Source organism: Sitophilus oryzae, unplaced genomic scaffold, assembly GCF_002938485.1.
Source record: "Sitophilus oryzae breed Bouriz unplaced genomic scaffold, Soryzae_2.0 scaffold_1181_pilon_pilon, whole genome shotgun sequence".
In the NCBI taxonomy this organism is placed as follows: Eukaryota; Metazoa; Arthropoda; class Insecta; order Coleoptera; family Curculionidae; genus Sitophilus; species Sitophilus oryzae.
In genome coordinates, this window is record NW_022145817.1 from 1,994,752 (window position 1) to 2,007,895 (window position 13,144).

The following is a 13,144-nucleotide window of genomic DNA, read 5'->3' on the forward strand; positions in this document are numbered from 1 at the left end:
GTCTTTAACAGGAAGCTAGTAAAACTGCTTAATTATATTTATACATGATCTTTTAGTGTTAATCGGCAATTAACTTTTACTTGCTTTATTAATTGCAGAACTCAGTTGAATGTTTGATTTAAGAATTTCACTAATCCAAATTGAAATAATGTATTATATTGAAGGATTAATTATAGGTTAATTTCAGAAAATTATTTAAATAACTTTAATTCAAATATTGAAACTGTCTACTTATCATTGTAACGCATTTCTATTAATAGTAGATGTTCACAGTGTAGGTAAATTGACCTGTAATTGATATCAATAACAATCCCCATATAATCTACATATATAAAATGCTAATGTTTATCTGTGTCGTCTCTACTGAAGTAACGACTTGCTCTAGAAAGTTGCTTTTTTTACTAAAAGATAGCTAATTGGCTTTTCTAAAAACTGTCGTCGCCAGATTTTTTGTTTTTCATTTACTTTAAAAAAAAATAAAAAGTATTTTTTTTTCTGACGTCGCCCGTCGTGGCGGATCTTCAAGCCAATTCTAAGCTAGTGTTTTTCTTTTCTTATAAGATGTTTTTATTTACATTTTAACATTTATCTTTTTTTATTCAGTTTTTCAATCAGCATTAAGAATATCTTAATATGTTTTAATTAGTTATATTTTTTAAATATTTTAAATTTCAGACCTCATCCTCATGTAAAGCATTACCATATCAAACAGAATTCCAGGGGCGAATTCTTCCTCTCGGAAAAACACTGTTGCAACTCCATTCCAGAATTAATCAACTACCACAAACACAATAGCGGAGGTCTGGCCTCAAGACTGAAGACTAGCCCATGTGATAGGCCTGCTCCAGCAACCGCTGGACTCAGTCATGGTAAATCCATATACCTAAAAAAGAATATACCGCGAGTACCGCTTAAGTTCTTGTCCCAATATTGAAGGATGGATATAAAATTTTATATAAAATTTCATCCAGATCGAAGGACCAAAATGTCTGGCGAGCGCAGTGTCAATCTTGTCCGACGTTCAGAACGTCAACGGTTAAATAAACTTTCTGGAACGTTAAGCATTTTTTTTTTGTTAACTGCTGACAAGTAGTTTCCGTTGGATTAACGCCAGCAGTGTTTACAAAAAATAACTATTTTATTTTGTAGATTTTGTTGCAGTGGTGAAATACCTATATAGGATTTTTTTGGAGAGATGAATCCGCCACATAGGTATAGACATTTTTTAAAACAAAAGTTATTTAATTATTAACATATATTTTTGTTAAACAAATATAATTAAAAGTACATATTTAAAGTTTATACAAAATCGGGCTAGACACAAAAAATATAATTTGCATATTGTTGCGTTATAAATAATCTTTTAAAAGTCACAAAGATTAAAACAAACAAAAACACACTACACGAGGAAGAATACTAATGACACCCGCAAATGAAAACTAAAAATGCATATTGCCGAACAAAAATCAGTCAATACCCCATCTCCAAGGAAGTGTATATTTCCATTTCTTAAACAAGGATGAACTAAGCCCACGGCCACAAAGAAAGCGTTTTTAGCGTCTCAAGCGCTTTTTGCGATTTTACTGTTTTAAGCGATTTTTTCGATTTGTGTTTATTAAAAACACGCAAAAGATGCAGCAGGTCTGCAGTTTCTATCAATATGTCAATTAGTAACGTCGCAAGCTCGTGGATTCCCGGCCCGTCCAACAATCAATCCTGTGAGAAAGAGATAGGCGAGATCAGCACCGTTAGCGTTGAAGAGACGAAGATAAAAGATGCTGGGATTGAATTGTGGACGGGCCGGGGCATATATTCGGAGACAAACACAATCTACTGCTAGTGCCAGTGGTGTGTAAAAATTATAATTATTATTTTATTTTTTGCCATTTATTTTACGAATTTTAGTCTATATGTGTATAGTTTTTTTTATGTTGTAGTGTTGTGGTTAGTACTTGTTATAATTATAATATAATATAATAAATAATTATAATTATATAATAGAATAGTAAATATCTCTAGTTGCTAATGCAATTTGAGGACATGATTTATGAGACATTTTGGAGTGAAACTTCTTTACGCGGGCTGGGAGTAAAAATTCAAGGCCGTGACATACGAGCTAGTGAGACGGCCCTGACACACGAGTTCGTTGCAACGAAACGTGTTAACGGCTTAGAAATACGTAGTAACGCGACATGCATTTGTGAGCAGTCCACGTGTTTATCAAAATTATTGATATTTTAATACAAATTTTGTAAAAGTGAATCAAATTATTACGAGTAAAAAAACATTTGTAGCACGTAAAAAACTCTTTTTTTACGCGTTAAAAACTTATTGTTTCTGGCAGAAAACCTTTCTTACGCAAAAAAAATATTTTTTACGTGTAAGAAACTATTTGTTACACGTAAAAAACTAATTTTTACGCGTCAAAAACTTATTGTTTCTGGTAAAAAGACTTTTTTACCCCAAGGAAAATATTTTTTACGTGTAAAAAACTATTTGTTATACGTAAAAAAATATTTTTTTACGCGTCAAAAATTTATTATTTCTGGTAAAAAACCTTTTGTTGCGCAAAAAAATATTTTTTACGTGTAAAAAACAATTTATTACACGTAAAAACTATTTTTTACGCGTCAAAAACTTATTGTTTCTGTTAAAAAAACCTTTTTTACGCAGAAAAAAAACACTTTACGTATAAAAAAACTATTTTTTACGCGTAAGAAAATATTCCTTTAATTTATTACTTTTTCAACATTTCAAACTACACTTTTTCAAACATTTCCTTCAAATTTTTGCATTTAATAGAATCTACCTAAACAGTAGATGTTCTTTATAAAAATATTTTTAGATAATATTCTAAAATGAAAAAAAAGCACACTATTTAATTTATTTTTATTGTATTATTAAATATAACGTCCGCCTAGGACGGGGTCTCATAAAAAACGCTAAACATGCTACAGAAAACAAACTGATTTGTTTTCATTTGCGTTATTTGCGAGACCCGCCGAACGCGACACGCTTTTGGTATGGCCACTCCTATATAATCCTGTTATTTTGTTTTAGCCGCTAAAGACGCTTCACGCTAAAAATGTAAAAAACGCTTTCTGTGTGGCCGTGGACTTAGGTCCCCAAATTATACAAACTCTATATATTTTCTGTCCTTCAATATTGGAACATAAATCGTCTTATTGCTTATGTTATATAAGGGAAGGCCGCAGTATAGTCTTTTAAATATATTTGGATAGAACCAACTTTCATTTTGGTTATAGATAAATGGGAGATAGATCACAACGAACTAGTTCTCTTGGAAGAACTGGGTTCTGGTCAGTTTGGTGTAGTCAGGAGGGGCAAATGGAGAGGCTCAATAGATGTGGCTGTTAAGATGATGAAAGAAGGCACAATGTCTGAAGATGATTTCATCGAGGAGGCGAAAGTCATGACGTAAGTCTTTGACATAAAATTCTGATTCTTACGATACATATAAAATTTTCCTTTTAGAAAACTCCAGCACACGAACCTCGTGCAGTTATACGGGGTGTGTAGTAAAAATAGACCAATTTTTATCGTCACTGAGTACATGAGACACGGATCTCTTTTAAATCATTTGAGGAGACATGAACAATCTCTGATCAATAATCAGGGATTGTTGTTAGATATGTGTATACAGGTAAATTAATTGAATATTATCGTTGATTGAAAGAATTGTGAAGATACGCAACCTAATGGACGAATTCGTGATAAGGCTGATTTGATTTCCCCTTACGTCTCAAGTGCTGTAAGGTGGAGACACCAATCGTTCTGCGGTCAATGCATAAAACAGTTATTTTCTCTAATTCGGCCAGCGAAGGCATATAGAAGACGGTGTGGATTTGAAAACGACAGTGTTGCCATATTAAAATGTGTAATATCTGGAATATGTTTGACAAAATAATCTTTGGATGAAAAATCAACAGAAATAAAAAAAAATTTATAGGTACTGAATATATCGTATGATCGAAAAAAGTCGTTTAGTTTGCTTGGAAATGACGATTATTGATATTTACCATAATATTTTACATATCAAATAACAGCGATCTTCATTTCCAAACCAACTCTGGCGACGTTCTTTGTTTAATCATATAATATTATATTAAATTGTTTAATGATAGAAAATCCGTATTATTAACGTACTGTACCCAAAATCCGTAAATGTACGGATTAATCAGTAGTTCTGGCAACACTGTCTCCGACAATCACTCACTCTGTCGACTTGAAGCAGAACTACGGTCTGCTACGGTACAGTATTTATCCGCTGCGCTGTAAATGACGATTGATCAGCGCGCAGCGTCGCAGAGCTAAACTAAATCTAGGAAATCTTGGATTGGCTGACGGTAACGCCAACTATATCTTGGACAGGTTTTGTGCTAAGAAATCACCCATAAGGTTGCGCATCTTCTTATTTCTTCCATCAATTATATTATTTTATATTTTTTTCTCAGGTGTGTAAAGGAATGGCTTATTTAGAGCGACATAATTATATCCATAGAGATCTAGCTGCTAGAAACTGTTTAGTTGGAACTGAAAATATTGTTAAAGTTGCTGATTTCGGTCTAGCAAGGTAACTATTTTATTCAAAGTCAATATTTAAGATTATAAACCTCCCAAAATTATTTTAGGTACGTTTTGGACGATCAATATACATCTTCTGGCGGATCGAAATTTCCCATTAAATGGGCTCCACCAGAAGTACTAAATTACACAAGATTTTCTTCAAAATCTGACGTCTGGGCATATGGTGAATTTTAATTACTTCTGGATAAAAACTGAATAATTAACATTTTAATTTTGTAGGTGTGCTGATGTGGGAGGTGTTTACATGCGGTAAAATGCCGTATGGTCGTTTGAAGAATTCTGAAGTTGTGGAAAGAGTGCAGAAAGGCATTATACTAGAAAAACCAAAAGCTTGTTATAAGGAAGTCTATGATGTAAGTAAATAGATTAATTTATAATGTCATTCTTTAAGTATACTATATTCCATCGAAAAAAATACAACTTTTAATTGTCTTAATCCCGTCTAGACATAACGTTTTATCTGTCAGGTAAGACGGATTAAAGACTAGTATACCCTGCTGGTCATCCAATTTATGTGGTCTGGACTTTAATGAGTGTGACAGAGAATAATATAAATGACTGGTTGACAGACAGAGAGACAAAATCAAAAGCGGCATACAGTGTTGCCGGTTTTTTACACTTGTAGGAAAATGTGTGTAGAAAAGTGCTACATATTTTAATGCTAAAAAAGTGTCGATAAATTCACCAGGGACGTGCACATGAGTTTTCACTGGAATATTTTTCAATAAAAAAAATGTGCGCCACTGACTTTTTTCTTTTGATATCAAAATTGTGTAGGCCGTTTAATGCCAATTAAAAGTTATCTCTTGATATTTTGTCGAATTCAGCCTCCTTGATGAGATAAACGCAATTTTATTAATCACAATGAATAAATTTAAAATAAAAATGAAATGAATAAATTGTATATTTTAGCTAATTTATTATTAAATATTATTATTACTATGTAATGTTATTAATTACTATAATTACTACTAATAATTACTTGTTATTATTATATATATACTATTAGTTTAACATACAGCAATTTGAAATAAAAAATTATGCTATTTAAGATAATTACAACAAACCAAATTTTAAAAAGTTTTAACATCCTGTAAAACTTTAAAACTATGCATTTCCGTACCCATGTTTAAAGGAACTTTTTTTCATATTTTTTGATGAGGAATCAATGAGAGCATATTTAAAACTTTCGCAAGTTAATGCTATTAAATTTTTTTAAAGGCTGCTATTAGACTTCGATCAAGGCAAATTAAAAAAATTGCGTTTATCTCATCAAGGAGGTCGAAATCGATAAAATATCAAGAGACAACTTTTAATCGGCCTTAAATTGCTTATACTATTTCGCTAACAAGATAAAAAAAAGTCAGTGGCGTACATTCTTTTAGAAAAATATTCCAGTGATAACTCATATACAGGGTGGTCCGAACTGTATTCCGGAAACTTCGGCAGCATATTCTGCAGATAAAAATAAGTAAAAAAGTTCGTATAAATGTATGTTCTAAAATGTTTAGTTTTCGAGATACAGGATGTAGAAGTTTCATTTTTATTTCGATTTTTTCCAAATAATTTCTGAAGTAACGTCAATATTTGGATGAAAATTGGGGTCTGGGAATTTTTTGACATGAGAAATTTGATTTTGATGTTAATATGATTCCAACTTGTAGAGGGCGCCACCTACATATTTTTTAACTGGGTTGAAGTGTAATAACTTTTCGTCCGTACTTGTATAAAACTACCGAGTAAAAAAATATAAATTTACCACGTTTTTTACGTAAAAAAAGTCTCTTAGTAAAAATCGCTCCGATTAATGGTTCTTGAGATATTTCGAATCGAAATTATCAATACTTGTAATCTTTGACATAAATTAAACATGTTGACTAAATAGTTATTAGACTGAAATCATAAATTTGAAATGTTTTTGTGCCAAAAGTTCAACAAAAACTGTTTTATCATCATTTTTTCTAAAGAAAATAAAATTTGCCAAATTTACAACTTCAGTCAAATAACTATCATCTGCTCAACATGCTTATTTTAGTCAATAATGACATGTATTGACCATTTCCATTCTAAATATCTTTAGAACGGTTAATCATAGCGATTTTTATTAAGAGACAATTTTTACGTAAAAAATCACGGAAATGTATATTTTTTCACTTAGTAGTTTTATACAGGTGCGGACGAAAAGTTATCTCTCTTCAAAACCTTTGAATAAGAAGACTAAGGAAGGAGCATATCAAAAATCTTAGGTCCACCGCGATAGGCCTCAAATATGGCCGACTTAAATTCCGGTTTATTAGTGAATTTTATTTAAAAAATGTAAAACTATGATGTAGGGTAGACGTGGGGTAGACTCAATATTTTTTTTTTATTTTACGTTGTGAATAAATGTTAGTAGTTATTAAAATTGTTATAAAAATATAAAATTCTAATAAAAATAGATAAGTTATAATAATTATTTATAACCATAAACATCCGATACGCGACTGAAGCAGGTAAGTCAAATTGACGTATCTAAATTCTTTGGCATCTAATCTTTGACAAGTAGTAAATAAAAGCAAAAATGCAAGAAAAAATATATAATTAGTTAATTTAAGTGAATTTCATAAATGATCGGTTTACTACACGTATGTATATTATATAGTCACTTACTAGCGAAAAGTTGTTCCATTATTTCACTCGATTTTTGCCGAGATCTTACACAACCAACTATTTTAGAGTCTTTTTCGATAAATCGCGATAGTTTCACTGTTAATTTAAGTTCTGCCACAATTTCCATCTAGATTTACTACCTTTATACAACTATCAGTAGTAAATTAAATAATAAATAACATAAAATAAGCTCCGTAAATACTGACAAATCCACAACATTTCAAATCCAATTCAAATGTGTCAAATGAATCGTCAAACAGACTCTCAAGGATCCCCACCCTAGAGTGCTTTTTCCGCCCACCATGCCTGAATACATGGATAGCATTATGCTCCTTTCTTAGTCTTCTTATTCAAAGTTCAAAACAGTTAAAACACATATAAGTGGCGCCCAAACGATAAAGGATCTGGCGCAGGAATTTACTGCAGCAGTCCAAAGACTGAGATCTATCACAGTCTTGGAAAACACACCACAATTTTCCAAGCTGAGCTATATGCGATTGAAACTTGTGTGCAAATGCTGGTAGAACAGCAATACACCGGGAAAACAATAAGCATATTTTCGGATAGTCAAGCCGCGTTGAAAGCACTTGAGGCAACGAAAAGCACGTCCAGGACGATTCTTCATTGTAAGAGACTACTCAATATATTAGGAGATGGAAACAAAGTGTCGCTAATATGGATACCGGGACATGTCGGCCTAGAGGGAAATGAACGTGCTGATTCCCTCGCCAAAACTGGTGCAGGCTCACCATTCGTGGGCCCAGAACCGACACTTAGCATACCAAAAAATCTCGCAAGAGACAGGCTCTGTGAATGGGTTAGGGGTGCGACGTTTCGGGACTGGTATGACAGTCCCGGAATGGAACATGCCAAGACAATCCTAGCAGGGCCATCCAAACGTAGAACAGATGAACTCCTAAAGGCTGGTAGGAACGGAGCGCGTACGCTTACTGCAGTATACACGGGCCACTGCCGGCTGAGATCACACCTACAGAGGATGGGACTGGTGGAAGACGCCGAATGCCGACTCTGTATGGAAGATGACGAAACAATGAAGCACGTTATGTGTACCTGCCCCGCTGGGGGCAGGACCAGGTTTGAGGTGTTTGGCAAACCCACGTTAGACCTATCAGACCTAGAAGACATATCACCCTCGGACATAACGGCCTATGTTAAAAGGCTGGGTCTTGAGGGTGAACTTTAATGCTCTTTTTCTATTAAAGAGCTTGTAGAAACTGAGCCACAATAGGCCCTCGCGGCCTCAGTGGACTTAGTAATGCACACAGCACTTAGTAAAATACAATACAAGTGGCGCCCCCTAAATTAGAGTCATAATAACATCCAAATCAAATTTATCATGTCAAAAAACTTTCAGACACCAATTTTCAACCAAATATTGGTGTTACTTCAGAAATTATTCGGAAAAAATGGAAATAAAAATGAAACTTCCACACCCTCTATCTTCAAAACTAAGCATTTTCGGACATACATTTATACGAAGTTTTTTACTTATTTTTATCTGCAGAATATGTTGCCGAAGTTTCCGGAATACAGTTCGGACCACCCTTTATATGCACGTCCCTGGTGAATATGGCGACATTTTTTTTTAAATATGTCGCATTTATAGTAAATTTTGTCCTCAATATTTCATTTGAAACGCAAAAAGTACTTGGAAGAAAATTATAATAAATCGAAAAAATATTAAGACTGAACACCCTGTAGCTAGGAAACAAAGCAGAATCAGACCTATGATGATATGAAAAATAAATCTTATTTTTACGTGAGAAATCTCCCCACGAGATAATATATGCCGTGCCGTTGAAATATGGCTGAACATTCTAAAACTCTTATGACGTACAAAGTACGCCTAATTATAAAAAAATTTGATCTCATTCTAACTTTCACTGCCATTTCCATTCAAGGTCATGAAGAAATGCTGGTCTCCTTTGCCCGAGAACCGACCTTCGTTCCGTTCGCTAAAAGACACCCTGGTAAATGTCTCCCAAAGCATCTTGGTCGATTGACTGGCCCGTCTAGTGTGCGACACGGTGGCGCGTGGCTCTCCGACCACCATCGACACCCCGTGCAGTTCGCACCAGCAGGACGGTTACGAGGAGGCCTGGCTGGGAATATGTAGGACTCTGTGCAGGGAAGTCGGCAGGGCAAACAAAAGAAGTGCCAAATGCGAGCTGCCGTAAGGTCGATGACAGGTGCAGTTCTGTCGGAGATATTTGTGTCAAAAATTAATAAAACTCCTTTAGGCGTATAAACTAACGTGGGTGCATTAAAATTATTTTCTAGGAAATCACAACTTTGAAACTGTGATCTGAAATTGATTACGGGTCCGTTGACCTCTGTGTTATTGATGCTGTAGTTGATGAGAAAATGAGGGTACCTTTAAATTTTTATTTACTTTGTTCTTTAATGTGCAACATATTATTTTGTAGTGAACTGTTTGTTGTGTGTTTACTTTTTAGATTTATACTTACGGAAAACAAAATGTTGCTATTTTGACGAAAGTTTGAAACAGAAAATTCGGAATTTGAAAACCACTTTATCATTAAGGTGTATTTTATTTTCTCGATAGTCTGTTTTTTAGTCATCTCGATTTCTTGATTTTTATTGAAGATATTCGCTTTTGAAGAAGACAGTAACGATTTACAACAATTTTAGCATTATAAGCACGCTTTTGCTTATGATGTTCCTAATCAACACACCTCTGAAATAGTGTTAATAAGTTATATTATTACCGTTTGCTGGTGGTACTCTAGCAGATATAGTTTTAAGTCCAGACGTTGATCTTTACCAACTCCAGTTAAAGCAACAGGCGATACAACTTCTTGACTTAAAATCATCTCAGCTAGACTAACAGTTAGCCAACAATAATATGACTTTAATGACAGTGAACATTATAGAAATAATATAATAGTATATTGTTTTATTAGGAGTAAAAATGACACTTTTTTGGCGAGGCTGTACGTTTGACATACAGACGTAGACATGCAGGCGAGGCACAAAAAGTCTTACTTCAGAAGTTTTACTTCAAATAGAACATGCTAATTTGTTCTAGCCCCACGTAATTTTTTAAACACAATTTCAGACATTCCAGATATACAAAAAAATATTTAAAATACCTTGTAAGTAATTATATATCAAGAAACTATGGTTACGCTCGTTGAATTTGACACTTTATGTCAGTTTAATAATATATTTTCGTACTTTTATACTTAGGCCTATAAGTGTTTTACTTTTATGCCTAGGCGTTAAACTGACTTTTATATTGTCAATCATGTCGCAAAAATTGATACTTTTGTGACGTTTGTAAAAAAACTACTTTATAGGCGTGTTGATTAGTTTTTGAGTTAGTCTCCTTTTTGCTGTGAGAGCTAATGTGAATGCTACTTTGTTTATGCGGAAGCCGAACCGAGGTCCTCGGCCATATCATTGCCAATAGCCTACCGACATTTTGAGTGGCTAAGACAATTCAGACAATTCTTACTCATGAGATATCCGATCTCATTCGGCAGTATCTGTCAGTAGATTTTGCACTCTTACCATGGAACAATGGCGCGTTAGAGTTTCCAGACGTTCACCTGTCCATACACTCACATCGTCTAACGTCGTTTAACTTCGGTGATCTATCGTAAACCCATGATACAAAGAAAACAAGGTATGATCGATAGCGGCTCCAATTTCGTTAAGTTTGCGCATACCACCTGTGACGTCATACGCCATACAAAAAATATCCATATTGTTCAATTGCCACTAATAAAAAAAGACCTAAAATAGGGAAGAATTAGGACATAACCCCAAAAGTTATGTCAAATCATCTAGCTTGACATTTGAAAAATTATTTTCACATTTGTTGTATCATCTGTTTGACAATTTGAAATTGGCGCGCGGAGCTTGCCGACCAATGGTGCCGTTTATCACCTGTGACGTAGTGACCAACCTGCGCAATATCATACCCATGATACAAAGAATACTGTCACTACGTCACAGGTGATAAACGACACCATTGGTCGGCAAGCTCTGCGCGCCAATTTCAAATTGTCAAACAGATTGTGTCAAAATGTGAAAATAATTTTTCAAATGTCAAGCTCGATGTCAAAACATAACTTTTGGGGTTTGTCCTAATTCTTCCCTATTTTAGATCTTTTTTTATTGGTGGCAATTGAACAATATGGATATTTTTTTGTTTGGCGTATGACGTCACAGGTGGTATGCGCAAACTTAACGAAATTGGAGCCGCTATCGAGCATACCTTGTTTTCTTTGTACCATGTATCATACCTATGTCGTAAACCGGTGTTTTGACCTAACCGGACCGTTGCCCTTGTGTTGATTAGGACCATAAGCTAAAGGATGCTTGTAATGCTAAAATTTTTGTAAATCGTTACTTACTCCCTTCTTCCAAAGCGTCTATTTAACTGAAGTATTAAAAATAGGTCATTCATTAGAATAATCAAACTTATGTAAAAAATTTACAATTATGATGTTTGTTATTTCGAAGATTTTATTGTGTTTTAGACAAAAAGTTAAAATGTCGTTATTCGTGAAAATATAACGTGATCAACATGTAAAGGTGAAAATTTAATGTACAAAAATACATGACAGATATCTACGAGATTTTTGTCTATTACAAAAGGAAGAAAAAATATTGTATCCGCCACACACAATTATTTTACAAATTTTGCGTAAATTCGCATTAGTTTATACGACCTACAGCAAGATTTTGAAAAAGTGTGTTAGCCATTTAAATTTTGTAGATTTTGGAATTTGTATTTCTACCGTATGATCGAAAAAAAACGGCGTTCAGTTGGCCTGGAAATGACGATCAATGACATTTTCCATATAATTTTACATATAAAATGACAGCGATCTTCATTTCATAGCCATCGCTGACGCCGTTTTTATTCGATCATACGGTTTTACCAAGACACAAATTTTAATACCTACTATTTCACAAATGTTTATTGCAGAGTTCTTAAAGAGAAAAGTCTTTTGGAGCTTTATAAAATACCTTGAAATGAAATCAACGGCAGAAAAATATATAGTTTTATTTTTTCGAAAGAGACCCTAGATGTTTAGAAATTTACAAAGAAAAACCACTGGCAAACAAATTTGTTCTTTGGCATTCGACAATAATACCACGATTTAAAGTTCCCGAATTTATTCTGATAGTTTTTGATGATATTTTCGATTCTATAAACATTAGAAAAATACAGTTAGAAAAAATACTCTAGAAATTTCTCTTTCTCGGTTCGTAGTTTAGTTCTCTTAGAAGTCAGTGGGGCCAAATAAATGTCTAAAACTACTATATAAGAAAATACAACTCTACATTTAAATTGAGTCATAAGTAACTATTAGAAATTTTATTCGATAATTTGTGTAATAAGTGTTTAAAATAGATAAATGCTTAATAATTTCCACTATCGCTGTAATAAGTGTTCATTCCTTTCTACCCTTTGACAATTTGTGATATAGAAATTTCTAATAATAAGATCTCAAGAATCATTTAATTAGCAAAAGAAAAGACAAAAATATACATTTAGTTCATATAGAGATTTAAATAAAAGTTCTTTAATTCGAAAATTAATCAAATTTCAGCTTAATTTCCCAAAGTCACCAATTACTTTATGAACAGGGTACATAAAAAAAGTCTGAGCATTTCATTACATTTTGATAGCCTTACAATTTGTATTATTTATATGTACTTTTTTTAAGTAAATATTTTATTTACATAATACAAAAATCTATAATTGTTACCTGTAAGCTTATTTATGACTCACCATACAGGGTGGTCCGAACTGTTATTCCGGAAACTTCGTCAGGATATTCTAGAGATAAAAATAAGTAAAACAGTTTGAATAAATGTATATCCTAAA

The 13,144-nt window shown here is 33.3% G+C and overlaps 1 protein-coding gene across 2 annotated transcripts in view; it reads left to right on the forward strand.

Annotated features, from left to right (window-relative positions):
• The window catches only part of LOC115891478 (tyrosine-protein kinase Btk29A), a 106,600-nt gene extending 96,155 nt beyond the window's left edge, over positions 1-10,445 (forward strand). For both annotated transcript variants that reach the window (XM_030911933.1, XM_030911934.1), the window contains 7 exons: positions 676-869; positions 3,267-3,438; positions 3,496-3,664; positions 4,476-4,594; positions 4,653-4,771; positions 4,828-4,961; positions 9,180-10,445. In XM_030911933.1, coding sequence (XP_030767793.1) covers positions 676-869; positions 3,267-3,438; positions 3,496-3,664; positions 4,476-4,594; positions 4,653-4,771; positions 4,828-4,961; positions 9,180-9,281 — 1,009 coding nt within the window. In that variant the 3' untranslated portion in view covers positions 9,282-10,445. The remainder of the gene's footprint in view (positions 1-675; positions 870-3,266; positions 3,439-3,495; positions 3,665-4,475; positions 4,595-4,652; positions 4,772-4,827; positions 4,962-9,179) is intronic.
• Positions 10,446-13,144: the final 2,699 nt, after the last annotated feature.